The sequence below is a fragment of the Pelobates fuscus genome, chromosome 2, assembly GCF_036172605.1.
Source record: "Pelobates fuscus isolate aPelFus1 chromosome 2, aPelFus1.pri, whole genome shotgun sequence".
NCBI lineage: Eukaryota > Metazoa > Chordata > Amphibia > Anura > Pelobatidae > Pelobates > Pelobates fuscus.
The window spans coordinates 438,521,553-438,542,326 of NC_086318.1; the positions used below are offsets into that span (position 1 = coordinate 438,521,553).

Here is a 20,774-nt window from a genome sequence, read left to right on the forward strand (position 1 = left end):
GTGTAAGAATGGATCTATAGCTGTACGGTATATATCTATTATATGTGTAACAATGTATCTATAACTGTACGGTATATATCTATTATATGTGTAAGAATGTATCTATAACTGTACGGTATATATCTATTATATGTGTAACAATGTATCTATAACTGTACGGTATATATCTATTATATGTGTAAGAATGTATCTATAACTGTACGGTATATATCTATTATATGTGTAACAATGTATCTATAACTGTACGGTATATATCTATTATATGTGTAAGAATGGATCTATAGCTGTACGGTATATATCTATTATATGTGTAACAATGTATCTATATCTGTACGGTATATATCTATTATATGTGTAAGAATGTATCTATAACTGTACGGTATATATCTATTATATGTGTAACAATGTATCTATAACTGTACGGTATATATCTATTATATGTGTAACAATGTATCTATAACTGTACGGTATATATCTATTATATGTGTAACAATGTATCTATAACTGTACGGTATATATCTATTATATGTGTAACAATGTATCTATAACTGTACGGTATATATCTATTATATGTGTAAGAATGGATCTATATCTGTACTGTATATATCTATTATATGTGTAACAATGTATCTATAAATGTACTGTTTATATATTTTATGTGTAACAAATTATCTTTAATAGTACTGTATCTGTCTATATTGGTAACAACGTATCCATAATAGTAGGTTTCCTATTATACGTGTAAGAAATGATCTACAATTGTAGTAGATGTTTCCTATTACATGTGTAACAAAGTATCTATAATTGCCCTGTATATGTCTATTATATGTCTATAAGTGAACATGTCTTTATCAATGTATGTCCTGTTTATCTGTCGTTTTTACGTGTGTATTTTGTTGGGTGTAAGTCTACATGCATTGTCTAACAATGAACTTGTCTGTTGGGCAAATAAGAATATTTCTAAATGGTTAGCACAAATGACTTCTGCTCTAATTGAAACCATAAAATACTTCAAAACTAATTATTTTCAGGAGACTTCCTTAATCTAATCCATTTCTTTATAATTTACAGCAGATCTACCTAATACAATTAGCTTGAAGTCTATATTTACCAAATAATTATTTTCCTGAATCATATACTTTATGTATTTGTTTAAACGTGGTTGACCAATCTACAAAAGAACTGACAGCAGAGCTTAGCTTCATCCTCAATGTAATTATAGATCTTTCTTACAAGTATACATTCATCTTATTGAGACAAGCAAAACTTTCATTAGGGATTCAGCAACATTAAACTTGCCATAAATATGTAAATTTGTTTTCTGGTATCATAGTTCCCTAATATGGGCCTCAATTTAATATTTTTGGATAAACTTTTCAAATGATTGATTTTTTTTATATATATATATTATTTTTTTTAAAAATCTGATATCAAAATTATATCACATTTAAAAAAAATATGAATATATCACAAAAATATCAAAATATTTTTCTTCATATTGCATCATTTGAAAAGTTTATCCAAAAATATTAAATCGAGGCGGTAGTGTTTGTCACAATATACATTCTTTGTACGATAAATATTAAATCTAAATTGTAGATTGTAGACTGATATAGTTGATTTCTCCAAATCAATGGATTGTGAATAAGTGCCATTATTAGATTAGACCAGCGGTTCCCAAACTGTGTCCCGCAGCGCTCCTTTAAGACCGCGACCAGGCCCCTGTAATGTCGGCTGGCTGGGAGGAAGTGACCGCCTGTCACTTCCTCCCAGCATCCTGCAGGGAGTCAGCGTGGGAGGGAAAGGAGACAGCCGCAGCATTAAGGGAGAGGAGCACAAAGAGCTCCAGACCCCTTCACTTCCCCCCAGCAGCAGTACTCCAAGCCACCCTCTTGGACACACAAGGTAAACTGGACAGTGGCTGGTTATATATATATATATAAAATCACTGTGTGTGTATGTGTGTGAGTGTGTGAATGTGTGTGAGTGTTTGTATGTGTGTGAGTGTTTGTATGTGTGTATGAGTCAATAACAATATGTGTGTGTGTGTGTGTATGTGTATGAGTGTATGTTTATGAGTGTGTGTATGTATGTGTGTGAGTGTATGTAGGAGTGTGTGTGAGTGAGTGAGTGTGTGTGTTGTGTGTCAGGGTGTTTGTGAGTGTGTCTGTGTGTCAGGATGTGCATATGTGTGTATATAAATATGTCAGTGTGCTTCTGTGTCTGTGTGTGCGCACACATCTGTGTATGTGCATCTGTCTGTCAGGGTGTGTGTGTGTGTGTGTGTGTATATGTCAGTGTGTATCTATGTGCATGTATGTGTTGGTGTGTATCTATGTGTGTGTATGTGTCGGTGTCTATATGAATGTGTGTATGTGTCTGTGTATTTATATGCATCTGTGTGTTAATGTGCATGAATATCTGTGTATGTATGTATGATTGTGGTAGTGTATGTTCATACATCCAAGCAGTCGAAAACCAGCACAACATACAATCACACTCCTGCAAACTGACACAAATATTACATACAAACACACCCCTGCATTCAAACAAAAAAATATATACAAACACACCCCTTCACTCATGTCACACATGTCATGTGTCCTTAAGGGGTTAAAGAATGTATACCCAGATCTGCTTAATACAGCCTTCTTTGTGAAAGAGATAGGTTTGCATATGTTGTTAATTATTTTCATTCAGATTGTTTCAACCAGACACTTCAAACTTACATTTGTTAAAAAGTATAAATGTTAACGGAATATTTTGAGGAACTTGCTATTTACAATGCTATTACTAATCAGATCAGGAACGAACAAGATTTACACATTTATAGGCCCGAATAGCTGAGTCAGAAAACATTTGCCAAGTCCATATTTTTTTTGCTCAACTGTTTTGGCCTAGCTGTTTGCATTGTCAGTTCTCTCAATTTCTCAGATTAGATATTAACCTTTAAAGTGTTTTGAGGTGTTTTGTTTTGTTTGACTTGCCCCGTCATACAGTGTCAATCTACGGTCTGACTGAAGCTAGATCCACAGGTCCGGTAAGATGCTCCAGTGGGCGCAAAAACTACGTGGGAAGGATTCCATTTGTTCATTGTGGACCAAAGCCAAGATCACAATAGGAGAGAAAGACTGAGGGCTGATAAGGACAGCCCACAGACAGAGGGTGGTCAGACAGTCTACTCTCTCTGTCTTAGCAAACTACACAATTGAATCACAGTTGTTGGTATAACTTTTGTCCCCCCCCCCCCCCCCTGTACTCATTCCCAAGAGCGACGAATTTGAGAAAGATCGACCCCAGAAATTCTTGATCCTCCTTGGGAGAGGTATTCAAATAAGGGAAGGCGAAGATTTATAAAGTGACAACGGGGCTTAAACATTATCCACTCCACTGTATATATCAGCTGATGTCTCCACGCTATGCTATCATGTCATATATTAAATGTTCTTCAATCAGTCTCTCTTACTACATTTCCCTCGAGTTAATCCCATTTCACCTCCGCTCCCCCAGTAAGTTTTTCTGTATGTTTGAGAAATCAGCAAATAACCAGCTTCAACCTGCCAAAGTTCAAAATCGAGTCATATTATTAACTAGCAGATATATTCGACTTTACTAGATCAGACCTTATTACATAGCTAAGCATGGCTCCCTGGGAGTGAAGAGTCACAGTGACCATAGCATGGGTTTGATGCCTAGTGACGCACAGTTCTAAAATCCCTGGAGTTAACATACACCTGTTTCTCACATACTGATAGTCATTGTATTACTGTTGTAGATCTATTTTTAGTTGCAGTTTTTTTAACTCCTTTATAACGCATTGTGTAAGCACTAGTCTAATGTTCAGCCAGGACACAGTATAACTAGAATTGGCAGAGCCGCGATACAGATTACTTCTGGAAGAGTTGCTGAAAGATTTGTAGCATCTTCTGCGAGGTTATTGATAAAGTGTTGGGACCTGGGAGAGAGCCATTGGAATATGTCCTTCAGTTTTTATTGTTAACAGATCATTGACTGGGTCATTTGGATGCGGTACAGCTCTGGCGTACATAGAGCAGCAAGCCTTGTGGTATCTGTAATCCAGTGCGTGGTATCGTGTTGGCGAGCTGGCCAAGCTAGACTTCATTTTCAATGTTTCCTTTCAATGTTTTATCTGCCTGGAATTCTATTCTGGGGATTTTCTGGAACCACTGACCGCTGAAAGATGCCATGTGTGTTTGGTAGATAATGAGTATCCTTTTGTTTTGTTTTTTGTTTTTACGACAAACATCCAAAGGGCCAGGTATTGCTATGTATCCCCAGTCATGGTGGATTCTAGACTTGACCAAGGTTTCATTTCGGCTATTTCGTCTGAATCAAAATCCTTCTAATCCCAAACAAATCAACTCACCTGGGATTTACCTGAGGGGTTTTATTAATGGAATATAAATTTATAGGTAAATCCCGCATGAGTTGATTTAATATGTTTGGATAGGCAGAATTCTTGGCTAAACGTTGAAAATATTTTTTTTCAAAATATTAAAATATCAAACGTACATGCAATTGAAATATGGTAGAAATAAAATGGCCCCTAAATGACAGCTCTGACACAGGGTTAATATTGGAATACATTTTGATCACATTTCTTTGTGATCTCTAGATCCAGTTTGTGGTTTCTTAAATTACTCTTATATTTCGTTAATAAAGCACTTACCATCTCAAATCGCTTGGCTAGTTCCATCTCATCTTCATTTCTGACCATCTCAAAGAAATCTAAATGCCTGGAATTAAAACACACGCCGTTAGTGTGTAATCTGTAGAAAGGCATGGAGACACCGAATGGATGAAAACACATTTAGTGTTTGTGGTGTCTAAGAAGCGTTCAATGCCAGTGGGTTAAAGCTTAACTTCTACCACGTTGCTTCATTCCCTCAGAAACAAAACCAATTTAAATACTTTGTAAACTTATTAGAGACAGGAAGGACTGGTATAGGTAGAGTATGGATATGACAGGATGATGCGTGGTATAAATGGATGAAGATATATGTTACCACTATAAGGCGAAGGTGAATAATATACAGTCTGTATAATACAGAACTTACCTGGGAAAAAGGGCACTATGATCGTTAACTGATTATTAAAGGGGCACTATCAAAAGCCGTTTGGGTATCTAGATCATGCCCCTGCAGTCTCACTGCTCGATTATCTGCCATAGGCGTTAAATCAGTTTTTATACAGCCCTAGCCACACCTCCCCTGGCTGTGAATCACACAGCCTGCATTAAAAAAAAGGTTTCACTTTCAATCAGATGTTAACTTGCTTTAGAAGTTTTCTCCTGCTTTGTAAATGTAACTATAAACAGAGGTAATATATTATTATTATTTTATTATTTATATAGCACCAGCACATTCTATAGTGCTGTACAATGGGTAGATATAAAAGTCTAAATTAAACAGAATGTGCAATAAAGAGCCTAGAGTAGTGTTTAGGAAGGCTGTGTAAGTCACATACAGGGGGATGTGACTAGGGCTGTGTAAACAAAGTGATTTAACTCCTGAATGGCAGAGAATTGACCAGTGAGACTGCAGGGGCATGTTCTATACACCAAAACTGCTCCATTAAGCTAAACCTGTTAGGGTACGAATAGTCCACATAAATGAATAATAAAATAACACTAAACGTGTTTTTTATTCATATTTTTATTTCTCTTTATTTAGTTTATTTACTACTAGATTTGAGTTAAATAAAACAGTTATATTGGAAAGCAATGTCCAGTGTCTATGTGTCTATGTGTACTGCACGAATAAATGGATGATTGGAAGACGGCCTGTATTTGCATTATGTTCAAGTGATTTAGCCGAGGCTTGTCTATGGGACTACCTGTCGAGAGTTGCATTTTCATGTCTTCTCAGTTTTTCAATCACAGGTTGTATTCCCAACATGAGGAACTCGTACCGAAGGTGCAATCGAAATTCCAAATTATCCTGTGAGACAATCAGAAAAAAAGTGGGAAAATATGCGTTTCAGCTATTTTTATTTATTTTCATAAAAAAAAAATGTATATTCTGCTGTAATATACACCTGGTCCAACCTTTATAAATTCTCCAAGAAACCTTCATGAGGCTCTCCACCCTATCAATAAACAAGGAAAACAGAGCCACCACAATAAACAATCTACCACAACGCGTCCTCTCCAACCTGTTTGAACCCAATTTGGGTTCCTGACCTGGGGCTCTAGAAGCACTGGGAATATTTTAATAAAAGTAATGGTAAGAGGTTATTGGAGCCCTGCTACAACGAGCATTTAGAGTTTGACCTTTTGTTTTTTTAATCTTACTTTTTATTTGTAATTTTACCATCACTTCCTAAGCTCATTTTCAAACATCCAGTCTGGGTAAGGGGTTTTAGGGATACCAGAGGTGTAATCTGGCAGAAACCTAGCAGTTTCTTTTCTGCTTTTTGTGACTTCATTAATATAATTAGTGAAATTTGACCAGTGTACTCAGCGATGCAACTTCTGTTACCCAGTGGAATGCGGTGCGTCCGCCATATTGCAAACCATTCTTTAGGAGAGCACTCCTATACTAAGTGATGTTTCTCAGATAAAGTACCCAAGATTTGCAATATGACTTCCATGTTGCCATTTTCTTAAAACTCTACAAATTACCATATATGTGATCTGAAATTTAGCTGCCATTTCCAAGGTATCTGCTCTCTATATTGCAGGACCAGATAGCGTCTGTTACTGTAGAGAAACCAAACTGTAGGACTCTTATCGAAGCTATAACTCATCCAGTTCTTTGTTTCCAATACACCATTTTGGGTGTAAATTCTGAAGGGAAATGATTTTACTTCATGGATTAGGAGTTGGCAGGATCATAATACAGTCATTCATTTTGTAAGTTAATAAATCTGGTCTACTCCCCCTCACAATTAACATTCTGGCCTGCATTACTTACCATAATGTACATTATACTTTACAGTTTCTAGTGTTTTTTTGTGGGGTTTTTTTAAAGAGCTCTCGACTGCAGCAGAGTATAAAATCAGAGCAATCTGCGGTATGTCTGTCATGTAAGCCTCGTCTAGCATCTATTTTAAATGAGATCACCTCACAAAAGATTACTTTAGTCGGCTGTACGCATTTCAAACTGATTTTAATCCTAACAATAAGGGACGGAGAGAAAAAACTTCAATGACTGAAGAATAAACTTTCCTAAAAACATTTAAAAGCAGAGCTAACTTTATTATTATTTTTTTGACAATGTTGATTGTGCCATGGATCTGGCTGAGAAAGACCTGCAGGCCTCGGTTTATGATATAAAACAGGCTGCAAGTCAGCGGGCAATGGAAACCTCTATCACAGACTGCAGAAAGCAGCAATATTGTAACCGCAGCCATCCCATATGTTCCGTATCCTGCAGAGCATAATCCTCTGCTTTTCAAATTCATTGCTCTGCTCCTTGACAACAACCAGGTTTTAGTCTTGCGTTTCTTTTAACCATTAAGAAGGCCAAGAGAAATTACCACATTTATGTCCAAAACTATTACCCGTTTCCTGCAGCCTCTCGTAAATATGACTGGAAAACAATTTGGAAAAGTGCTCCAGATTTGTAAACTCACCTCCCCAGCTCCGGCATTCAGTATGGCATTGATGAAGGACATTATTGCTGTTTTGAGATTCACTTCGTCTCGGTATTTCCCCATACTTCGGTCTAATTCGTTAAGCAGCGTCTGGAAAAGGTGAAAGAGGCAAGAATAGAATTGTAATGGTTTCATTTTTATTAATTTCTTTCAAGAAATACGCAGTGAAAAGATCACTGAACAAAATAGGCAAAACAATGTGGACTACGAGTATGGGAAGTTTCCCAAAACAACCACAACAAACTTTCATTAGGAGTCTTTGTGACGGAACTTTTTCTGATATATTTCTGTGAGATTTATAGGTCTGAAACACAAGTCACCTGTACGTTCCTTTATGCCAACTGCACGTGTCCCGGGAATTCCTGGCCCTCGACCCAACCTAATGTTTTCCCATTTTATATTCTGCCTGTCACCTAACACCCAATTGCATCGAGAACCGAAGACACCGTGCAGGCATGAGACAATAGGTAACCAAATGCTCGCGATTAAAGGGGATTTTATTTGAGCTTTTAATGCTGCCTTTGATACAGAACTGTGCTTTGATTTTTTTTATTTTATTGGCACCTTACATTTTTTAATGGTTGATTTGGAGATCACTACTGGAAATTATTGGGTGATGTTTTAGTTACTGTGAGCTGACTGTTTTATGGCTGCTTTTATTTAATTTTCTAGCCAGAGATTAGTTTTGTAGCCAAGAAGTACGTGCACCTACCTACTTCCTCTCCTTCAAATCCTTTCCAAGAGGAATTAGAATCGGACGTTCTGCTACTGGAAACAGAGAAGGATTAGGAGCTCACAGGCCGGCTACCAGTTCTTCACATAGGGAGAGTTAATGTCAAGAAACACATTGTTCTGGGGCTCTTTGTAACCAATCGGCCCTAGGTGGTCACCTACTCCTACCCTGACTGGACACAATGCAGGGTGATTGAATGGAGTAGGGGAAGTATAATTAGTTGGCTATAAAATTATTCAGTACATATTTTTGAAGAGGGTTAAACAAAGTACGACTATTTATTTAATAGAAATATGCAATACATGAAATACATGATTGAACTGTAGCATTAACAGTAACAGTAAAGACAAATGGTAAATAAACCTTGGATTTTCATTGTGACCATTCAGCTGAAGGAAGGCATGAGTTTATAGACCGTTCCTCCATTTTGACACCCGACCCTCTCTGGCTTCAAACAAATATGGATAACAAGGCCACATGGGAACAAAGACCAACACAGCATTCTCTAGAAACATGCTCTCATACCTTACTGGTGTCACTGATGGAATTATTCCCAGACGGGACCTAAAAACATGAGTGTCTCATTTTTCTGCCATTTAGGAGTGAAATCACCTTTGATCCTGAATATGCAGCCCTAGCCACACTTCCCCAGGCTGTGACTGGCACAGCCTGCATTAAAACAAAATGGTTTAACTTTTAATCAGATCTACAGCACAGTGTGTTTACTTTAGAGGTTCTAATACCCAAAACTGCTTCATTAAACTACAGTTGTTTTAATTCCTAAACTGTCCTGTCCCTGTAAGGGTAAATATTCCAAACATTGCCACTACCAGATCACCAGGCAGATTCTTCATCCTTGGTTAAAATATATAGGAACATATCTCCAATTGGATTCTGCAAGGAATGGACGATGGACTGAGCAGAAATTAACATATTGTTTTATTTTTAGAAAACGTCTGGCGAACTTATTCTACATTCTGGCCTTAACATGACGCAAGTTAAAGACGGTGCTTTGCATCAGTCCGGGTAGAAAATAACAGTCACAGAACGTAGATAGGGCACTAATTTAATTTCATCAGAACATTACAGGAACCGCTTCCTTCAATTGGTAATAACCGCTAATCATCAGAGAAAGAACAGGATCCCATTTTATAATTATATAGACATCTTCCTGATGCTCGAAAAGCAGATTCATTTCTCCTCACATCTGCATTTCTGATCATTATCAGCCTTTCCTGATAGAGAAAATGATTCCTTTTATGTTGTTGTATGTTCCCTATATTCAATTAATACAAATAACACTATTTATGTAAATCACTGTTTTATAAACTGGAAGAACATTACTGTACCTCCCTCTACTGTAATGTAACCTGTAACGTGCTGAGTACACCTGTTATTGCTATATAAATATAATATACATACACTGTATACCTACTGCACTTACTGTACCTCCCTCTACTGTAATGTAACCTGTAACGTGCTGAGTACACCTGTTAGCACTATATAAATACAATATACATACACTGTATACCTACTGCACTTACTGTACCTCCCTCTACTGTAATGTAACCTGTAACGTGCTGAGTACACCTGTTAGTACTATATAAATACAATATACATACACTGTATACCTACTGCACTTACTGTACCTCCCTCTACTGTAATGTAACCTGTAAAGTGCTGAGTACACCTGTTAGCGCTATATAAATACAATATACATGCACTGTATACCTACTGCACTTACTGTACCTCCCTCTACTGTAATGTAACCTGTAACGTGCTGAGTACACCTGTTAGCGCTATATAAATACAATATACATACACTGTATACCTACTGCACTTACTGTACCTCCCTCTACTGTAATGTAACCTGTAACGTGCTGAGTACACCTGTAAGCGCTATATAAATATAATATACATACACTGTATACCTACTGCACTTACTGTACCTCCCGCTACTGTAATGTAACCTGTAACGTGCTGAGTACACCTGTTAGTGCTATATAAATATAATATACATACACTGTATACCTACTGCACTTACTGTACCTCCCGCTACTGTAATGTAACCTGTAACGTGCTGAGTACACCTGTTAGTGCTATATAAATATAATATACATACACTGTATACCTACTGCACTTACTGTACCTCCCTCTACTGTAATGTAACCTGTAACGTGCTGAGTACACCTGTTAGTGCTATATAAATATAATATACATACACTGTATACCTACTGCACTTACTGTACCTCCCTCTACTGTAATGTAACCTGTAACGTGCTGAGTACACCTGTTAGTGCTATATAAATATAATATACATACACTGTATACCTACTGCACTTACAGTACCGCCCTCTACTGTAATGTAACCTGTAAAGTGCTGAGTACACCTGTTAGCGCTATATAAATAAAATATACATACACTGTATACCTACTGCACTTACTGTGCCTCCCTCTACTGTAATGTAACATGTAATGTGCTGAGTACACAACGGTTAGTACTATATAAATAAAATATACATACACTGTATACCTACTGCACTTAGTGTACCTCCCTCTACTGTAATGTAAACTGTAAAGTGCTATATAAATACAATATACATACACTGTATACCTACTGCACTTACTGTGCCTCCCTCTACTGTAATGTAACCTGTAAAGTGCTGAGTACACCTGTTAGCGCTATATAAATAAAATATACATACACTGTATACCTACTGCACTTACTGTGCCTCCCTCTACTGTAATGTAACATGTAATGTGCTGAGTACACCGGTTAGTACTATATAAATAAAATATACATACACTGTATACCTACTGCACTTAGTGTACCTCCCTCTACTGTAATGTAAACTGTAAAGTGCTATATAAATACAATATACATACACTGTATACCTACTGCACTTACTGTACCTCCCTCTACTGTAATGTAACCTGTAAAGTGCAGAGTACACCTGTTAGCACTATATAAATATAATATACATACACTGTATACCTACTGCACTTACTGTACCTCCCTCTACTGTAATGTAACCTGTAAAGGGCTGAGTACACCTGTTAGTGCTATATAAATATAATATACATACACTGTATACCTACTGCACTTACTGTACCTCCCTCTACTGTAATGTAACCTGTAAAGTGCTGAGTACACCTGTTAGGGCTATATAAATAATATACATACACTGTATACCAACTGCACTTACTGTACCTCCCTCTACAGTAATGTAACCTGTAAAGTGCTGAGTACACCTGTTAGCCCTATATAAATAAAATATACATACACTGTATAAATACTGTACTTACTGTACCTCCCTCTACTGTAATGTAACCTGTAAAATGCCGAGTACACCTGTTAGCGCTATATAAATATAATATACATACACTGTATACCTACTGCCCTTACTGTACCTCCCGCTACTGTAATGTAACCTGTAACGTGCTGAGTACACCTGTTAGTGCTATATAAATATAATATACATACACTGTATACCTACTGCACTTACTGTGCCTCCCTCTACTGTAATGTAACCTGTAAAGTGCTGAGTACACCTGTTAGCGCTATATAAATATAATATACATACACTGTATACCTACTGCACTTACTGTACCTCCCTCTACTGTAATGTAACCTGTAACGTGCTGAGTACACCTGTTAGTGCTATATAAATATAATATACATACACTGTATACCTACTGCACTTACAGTACCGCCCTCTACTGTAATGTAACCTGTAAAGTGCTGAGTACACCTGTTAGCGCTATATAAATAAAATATACATACACTGTATACCTACTGCACTTACTGTGCCTCCCTCTACTGTAATGTAACATGTAATGTGCTGAGTACACAACGGTTAGTACTATATAAATAAAATATACATACACTGTATACCTACTGCACTTAGTGTACCTCCCTCTACTGTAATGTAAACTGTAAAGTGCTATATAAATACAATATACATACACTGTATACCTACTGCACTTACTGTGCCTCCCTCTACTGTAATGTAACCTGTAAAGTGCTGAGTACACCTGTTAGCGCTATATAAATAAAATATACATACACTGTATACCTACTGCACTTACTGTGCCTCCCTCTACTGTAATGTAACATGTAATGTGCTGAGTACACCGGTTAGTACTATATAAATAAAATATACATACACTGTATACCTACTGCACTTAGTGTACCTCCCTCTACTGTAATGTAAACTGTAAAGTGCTATATAAATACAATATACATACACTGTATACCTACTGCACTTACTGTACCTCCCTCTACTGTAATGTAACCTGTAAAGTGCTGAGTACACCTGTTAGCACTATATAAATATAATATACATACACTGTATACCTACTGCACTTACTGTACCTCCCTCTACTGTAATGTAACCTGTAAAGGGCTGAGTACACCTGTTAGTGCTATATAAATATAATATACATACACTGTATACCTACTGCACTTACTGTACCTCCCTCTACTGTAATGTAACCTGTAAAGTGCTGAGTACACCTGTTAGGGCTATATAAATAATATACATACACTGTATACCAACTGCACTTACTGTACCTCCCTCTACAGTAATGTAACCTGTAAAGTGCTGAGTACACCTGTTAGCCCTATATAAATAAAATATACATACACTGTATACCTACTGTACTTACTGTACCTCCCTCTACTGTAATGTAACCTGTAAAATGCCGAGTACACCTGTTAGCGCTATATAAATATAATATACATACACTGTATACCTACTGCCCTTACTGTACCTCCCGCTACTGTAATGTAACCTGTAACGTGCTGAGTACACCTGTTAGTGCTATATAAATATAATATACATACACTGTATACCTACTGCACTTACTGTGCCTCCCTCTACTGTAATGTAACCTGTAAAGTGCTGAGTACACCTGTTAGCCCTATATAAATAAAATATACATACACTGTATACCTACTGCACTTACTGTACCTCCCTCTACTGTAATGTAACCTGTAAAATGCTGATTACACCTGTTAGTACTATATAAATACAATATACATACACTGTATACCTACTGCACTTACTGTACCTCCCTCTACTGTAATGTAACCTGTAACATGCTGAGTACACCTGTTAGCACTATATAAATATAATATACGTACACTGTATACCCACTGCACTTACTGTACCTCCCTCTACTGTAATGTAACCTGTAAAGTGCTGAGTACACCTGTTAGCGCTATATAAATAAAATATACATACACTGTATACCTACTGCACTTACTGTACCTCCCTCTACTGTAATGTAACCTGTAAAGTGCTGAGTACACCTGTTAGCCCTATATAAATAATATATACATACACTGTATACCAACTGCACTTACTGTACCTCCCTCTACTGTAATGTAACCTGTAAAGTGCTGAGTACACCTGTTAGCCCTATATAAATAAAATATACATACACTGTATACCTACTGTACTTACTGTACCTCCCTCTACTGTAATGTAACCTGTAACGTGCTGAGTACACCTGTTAGCGCAATATAAATATAATATACATACACTGTATACCTACTGCACTTACTGTACCTCCCTCTACTGTAATGTAAACTGTAAAGTGCTGAGTACACCTGATAGCGCTATATAAATAAAATATACATACACTGTATACCTACTGCACTTACTTTACCTCCCTCTACTGTAATGTAACCTGTAAAGTACTGAGTACACCTGTTAGTTCTATATAAATAAAATATACACACACTGTATACCTACTGCACTTACTGTATCTCCCTCTACTGTAATGTAACCTGTGAAGTGCTGAGTACACCTGTTAGTGCTATATAAATATAATATACATACACTGTATACCCACTGCACTTACTGTACCTCCCTCTACTGTAATGTAACCTGTAAAGTGCTGAGTACACCTGTTAGCCCTATATAAATAAAATGTACATACACTGTATACCCACTGCACTTACTGTACCTCCCTCTACTGTAATGTAACCTGTAAAGTGCTGAGTACACCTGTTAGCGCTATATAAAGATAATATACATACACTGTATACCTACTGCACTTACTGTACCTCCCTCTACTGTAATGTAACCTGTAAAGTGCTGAGTACACCTGTTAGCGCTATATAAATAAAATATACATACACTGTATACCTACTGCACTTACTGTACCTCCCTCTACTGTAATGTAACCTGTAACGTGCTGAGTACACCTGTTAGCACTATATAAATAAAATATACATACACTGTATACCTACTGCGCTTACTGTACCTCCCTCTACTGTAATGTAACCTGTAAAGTGCTGAGTACACCTGTTAGCGCTATATAAATAAAATATACATACACTGTATACCTACTGCACTTACTGTACCTCCCTCTACTGTAATGTAACCTGTAAAGTGCTGAGTACACCTGTTAGCGCTATATAAATAAAATATACATACACTGTATACCTACTGCACTTACTGTACCTCCCTCTACTGTAATGTAACCTGTAACGTGCTGAGTACACCTGTTAGTGCTATATAAATATAATATACATACACTGTATACCTACTGCACTTACTGTACCTCCCTCTACTGTAATGTAATCTGTAACGTGCTGAGTACACCTGTTAGCGCTATATAAATAAACTATACAAGGGGAGGTGAGGGTTTGCAAAGGCAGCAGACAAGAGGACTGCAGGTTTTGCAAGCTGAGTGTATATATATCCCCAGTAAAAAAATGCATTATTAAATGCATGCAAGTTTTCATATCTACTAAATAATGATTTTTATTTATTTTGTATTTGGGCAATGGAGTTCCCTTTAAGCCCTTGAATTCCTTATTACAGCCGCGGATGTGGAATCCAGAACCGGTCAATAAATAAACACATTCTTTAACACCCCATGTACTAATTCCTGATATAAGTTCTACAGCGTTTCAACGTAAATACTGTAACTCAGGAAATGGAATGTTTGAGAAAGGGATTGATATGAGCAAATGTGTAGCCCGCCTTCCCACAGCATGTACACCCCCAAAAACAGGCCAGGGAAAAAGTTACAGCTTGTACCCCCCAAAATGGGCCCTACTGCCGACAACAAGAAATAGGGTACAACATGTACCCCCCCCCCCCCCCCCAAAATGGGCCCTGCTGACAACAACAAGGAATAGGGTACAGCATGTGACTATCGATCAGGAGGAAGAGATTTGTTATTCCTGCCCAGTGACATTCATCCACATACACACCATTCACAGTGTGAAATGAAGAGTGTTCCTCTAATAATCGTGCTGATTTCAGTACAGAATTGTGCCAGTTTCCAATCAGTAATGTTACTAATTACTATTTCAGTTCTATAAATTATCCATAGTGACATGTGGCAGGATAGGTTACATAGAGTATAAAGGAAATTAAACAGTAATTGTGAGGCGTGACAACATAAACCATTGTCACAGCCAATCATGCAGAATGAAGTGACACGCTAAATGTATGTGTAGCAGAATGAACAATCCGTTACTGTAACATTGGCTGAGCGCTTCCCAATCCCCCGCAGCGTGCTGGAACCGACCCTTCCCAGACAGGAAGTTAAACTAGAAACACATGCTCAGCTCTTTTATTATGAACCATATAGACAATATCCATTATTAGGATGAAAAGTGAGGCCCAGTGGCAACTCCTCTGGATTTTAGTGACACGGCGTTCTCGGACGGTGGTTGTGCCAGAGCAGATGGCTTCCATTTAAATCACTGGATCGAATGTATCATTCCAGAACTGACTGCGAATTCACTGAGAGACGTATAGTGTTTTCAGAGACACGTTGGGCTTGTGGCTTAATGTATGTGTCTTTAACCTGTTAACCCTTTGACTGCCAGCAGTGTGTATGCACATCATTGGTTTCAGTTTGCATTGGTGGCAGGGAGAGATGGTACTTTGTATAAATCCCAGAGATGGGTCAGCTGCAGACACACTTTATATAGAGAGCTCAGTCTGTAAAATATGAGTTTCCTGATTTGGGGTGATGGTACGTGGACGCACAGTGGAAGGAGCTCTGGAATCCCCCATTGAAACATTACCTGTGGCTAAACCCAGAGACCCAAGGTAAAAAATGTTTGTTAGGTGCGCAATGAAATGTAAAATAAAGTACCAGCGAGCTGAGGACAGCCCTTAACACTGCATGTTATGGGTGTCAGGGTATAAGGCACTGGGTGTAACGTGCAGTGACAGCTGAGGGCAGCCCTTAACACTGCATGTTATGGGTGTCAGGGTATAAGGCACTGGATGTGACGTGCAGTGACAGCTGAGGACATCCCATAACACTGCATGTTATGGGTGTCAGGGTATAAGGCCCTGGATGTGACGTGCAGTGATAGCTGAGGACATCCCATAACACTGCATGTTATGGGTGTCAGGGTATAAGGCACTGCATGTGACGTGCAGTGATAGCTGAGGACATCCCATAACACTGCATGTTATGGGTGTCAGGGTATAAGGCACTGCATGTGACGTGCAGTGACAGCTGAGGACATCCCATAACACTGCATGTTATGGGTGTCAGGGTATAAGGCACTGGGTGTAACGTGCAGTGACAGCTGAGGGCAGCCCTTAACACTGCATGTTATGGGTGTCAGGGTATAAGGCCCTGGATGTGACGTGCAGTGATAGCTGAGGACATCCCATAACACTGCATGTTATGGGTGTCAGGGTATAAGGCCCTGGATGTGACGTGCAGTGATAGCTGAGGACAGCCCTTAACACTGCATGTTATGGGTGTCAGGGTATAAGGCACTGCATGTGACGTGCAGTGACAGCTGAGGACATCCCATAACACTGCATGTTATGGGTGTCAGGGTATAAGGCACTGGGCGTAACGTGCAGTGACAGCTGAGGGCAGCCCTTAACACTGCATGTTATGGGTGTCAGGGTATAAGGCCCTGGATGTGACGTGCAGTGATAGCTGAGGACATCCCATAACACTGCATGTTATGGGTGTCAGGGTATAAGGCCCTGGATGTGACGTGCAGTGATAGCTGAGGACAGCCCTTAACACTGCATGTTATGGGTGTCAGGGTATAAGGCACTGCATGTGACGTGCAGTGACAGCTGAGGACATCCCATAACACTGCATGTTATGGGTGTCAGGGTATAAGGCCCTGGGTGTAACGTGCAGTGACAGCTGAGGACATCCCATAACACTGCATGTTATGGGTGTCAGGGTATAAGGCACTGGGTGTAACGTGCAGTGACAGCTGAGGGCAGCCCTTAACACTGCATGTTATGGGTGTCAGGGTATAAGGCACTGGGTGTAACGTGCAGTGACAGCTGAGGGCAGCCCTTAACACTGCATGTTATGGGTGTCAGGGTATAAGGCACTGGGTGTAACGTGCAGTGACAGCTGAGGGCAGCCCTTAACACTGCATGTTATAGGTGTCAGGGTATAAGGCCCTGGATGTGACGTGCAGTGACAGTTGAGGACAGCCTGCCCAAGTCTTAAGGCAATTCCAGATATCTCTGCTGGGGTGTCCGGTTGACACTTTCCATTTCATTATATTTTCCGCTCATTTTCGGTATGCACTTGCTTTCCTTACCCCACAGCTGAAGATCTTATCAGGTTATTGGAAATAGCTTTTGATATGTTTATGAGGTTTTTCCTGGATGTTGCTATCAGCCACAGGCATTCTGTTCTGCGCTATGGAATGATTTAGAGGCTCACATCTACAATAGCCACCGGATTTAGATACTTGGAACCGTGTATTTAGGACGTTCCCTCATGGATCAACCAGGTAACACAGACAGTTCCAGGATATTTTTGGGTGGGGGTGAGCTCACAGTTCCCAAGTACAAATATGAAAGCTTGTATGTTTCATTGTGGATTTATCATTTCAAAACACACATCTGCAAATAATTTGCTTGCTGGAGGTGCTTGTGTCTCAATATTAATATGAACATAACAAAGAATAGGATCTGGTTTACTTTCAGTGCCAGAGGAGTGAAATAACAAATTAATATCTTACATTTGTAATCCTTATGACCACTTTCTAAGCCGCAGTATTGCAAGCCATGAGTGAACCCGAGATAGTCCAGGGTGTCGATGGACTATCAGATGTAACCAGATAAGTTGGATAACCACCTGCTAAAGGCTGGACCCTCGGTGTGACCACATAGAGGAATGTATAAACCTGAACACATAACTCTAGTCTCAAATTGAAGTGGTTGGAGTCCAGTGTTGGGCAAATGTAACCCTATCGAGGATCAGGATGACTGGTAAATACAAAAACACAAACAAGGTTATTGACCAAATCATGACTTTTAGTAAATTAATAGGAGAATTGTAAATTTTCTCCCAAATGTTCAGCAGAACCATCCTGAACTCAAGGTCCTGTCCTATCACCGAAGGTTTTTTCAGATAAAGGGACACCATCATCATTAGCATTGTCAACAAGAGTAGCATGGGTGCCTCATTAGATGTGCATGCGCTGTCACGGTGTACTCAGGGAACTGACATGCAGTCCTAAGATTTCTTGGGCTGGGCTGTCTCTAATAAGAAGCCACCCACCCCCCCTGATTTCATTTCTCTCAATGCCAGCAATTATGTCTAGGTTGGAGAATTTTAAAAAAAATTCTGAATTGGAGAATTTTTCCAGTTTGAAAATTCAAAATGTAGACTAAAATAACTAATGTAATGGAAACATTCTACAGCTCAGATATATTCATAGCTTGGTCATTTTCCCTAAATTTCACAATTTGCCATTTCAATTCACTGCTATTCAGTCCTAAACTTTGTAGAATTGACATATGGCAATTATTAAATTCTGATGAGAAAAGGAAAAATTTAATTTATAATATTTATATTAATAAGACTGAGATCGGCTCAAACATTATTGCAATGACTGTGGGAACTTTTTTAATGCTGAACAAATGATTTATTCATTCAGTGCAGAGCAGAAAATAATGAATGGTAAATACTCTTTAATTTGGAAGGATACAAATGTTACTCAATACACCTTATTACGAAGATATAAAGGCATAGGAAGGTGTGATGGCCATGTGGCAAAGTGTTACTGGAATGGATTTCAAATGAGCAAACTCTTTTTAATAGTAAGTAACTAAATACAGACATTATTTTTAATGTATTATTAAATTCTTAAATGCACAAAAACACACATTGTCATCCAAATGCATACACACAAATGTATTATACAATGGCATGTGCACACAAACTTGTAAAACAGACCAAGACATACAAAGGCACAATATGCTACACACAGATATAAACATTCTTACACACACACTCATTAAACATACAGTATGTACTCTCACACAACTCTCTGACACGCAGATACACAGAGAGTTTGAAAACTCACATGGAATACATATATATGCACGGGACCAAAACGTGTTTGCTTGTGGCACTCACACGCACTCACACATTCACACTCTCTCACACACACACTCTCCCTCTAAAAGGAGAAAGACTGAAGGAAAGCTATATTGCAGCTCAGTCTGTGGATCTATTCACACTATATTATTTTGGGTGGAGTGCGGAATAAGGACCTCGGAGATTTCCTCTCCTCCTTATATTGCATGTTGGCACTGAAGGCAGCCATTCTTCGATTTTGTGTTTTTGAAGTGGGGCACACAGAACGTGGTCGCCGTTTGCTCGAACAGGAATTCACACTTATACATTGTTTTCATTTTAGAAGGTGTATTAGCCAAAGAGCACGGGGGAGGAGAGGTGTCTATACAATCCTCTATTCATAGCCCCCACTTAATAATTACTGTGATTAACCCTAAATGTACCCAGTGGCTTGGCCGATCTGCCTGGCCTGTATAAAGCAGATAACTTTGTTTTTGGCTGCTCAAGGTAAATGTGAATAATAATTCATAGACATTGAAAAATATACAGACAGAAAGCATTCCTATGGGCCCTGGTATGCCTATGGGCCTGCAATAAATCAGATTCAATCTGATCGGAGAGACCTATATATTATCAATACAAACTCTTATACGTAACATGTTGGTTAATCAATAAAAAGTGACATGAGGGAGCATGCAAACTGGAAAAATAAATTGCTTAATCTTTAGAAAGGAGGAGTTGGGATTTTAATAAAAATCTAAAGTCTTGACAGTGGATTCTTAAATCATCATAAACTCACAGTTTAGTGAATAAGCCCTATTATCAAATGACAATATATAGCATGGTAAGATGCATGTTTTTCTTGTATATATCAGGAATTGTTTTTTGTTTTTTTTTGTTTTTCCATTTACACATCAAATATGTATTTTAACCCATAAAAACAAGTTTCTCAGTATATTTTCTTAGAGATTCCAGAGCATTTTGTGGATGTAATATTATCATTCTGCAAGGAAACGTCCGTTTTATCAGCGTGATGACGGTTTGTAATTAACAGACATCTGGGCCAGGTTGATATCCTGAATTTAAT

General features: G+C 38.3%; 1 protein-coding gene across 3 annotated transcripts in view; it reads right to left on the minus strand.

Moving 5' to 3' along the window:
* Positions 1-20,774, minus strand: part of DAAM2 (dishevelled associated activator of morphogenesis 2) — a 257,845-nt gene that overhangs the window by 62,085 nt on the left and 174,986 nt on the right. For all 3 annotated transcript variants that reach the window (XM_063444117.1, XM_063444115.1, XM_063444116.1), the window contains exons 7-9: positions 7,597-7,707; positions 5,857-5,960; positions 4,691-4,757 (exon numbers count right to left, since the gene is read on the minus strand). In XM_063444117.1, the coding sequence (XP_063300187.1) occupies positions 4,691-4,757; positions 5,857-5,960; positions 7,597-7,707 (282 nt within the window). The remainder of the gene's footprint in view (positions 1-4,690; positions 4,758-5,856; positions 5,961-7,596; positions 7,708-20,774) is intronic.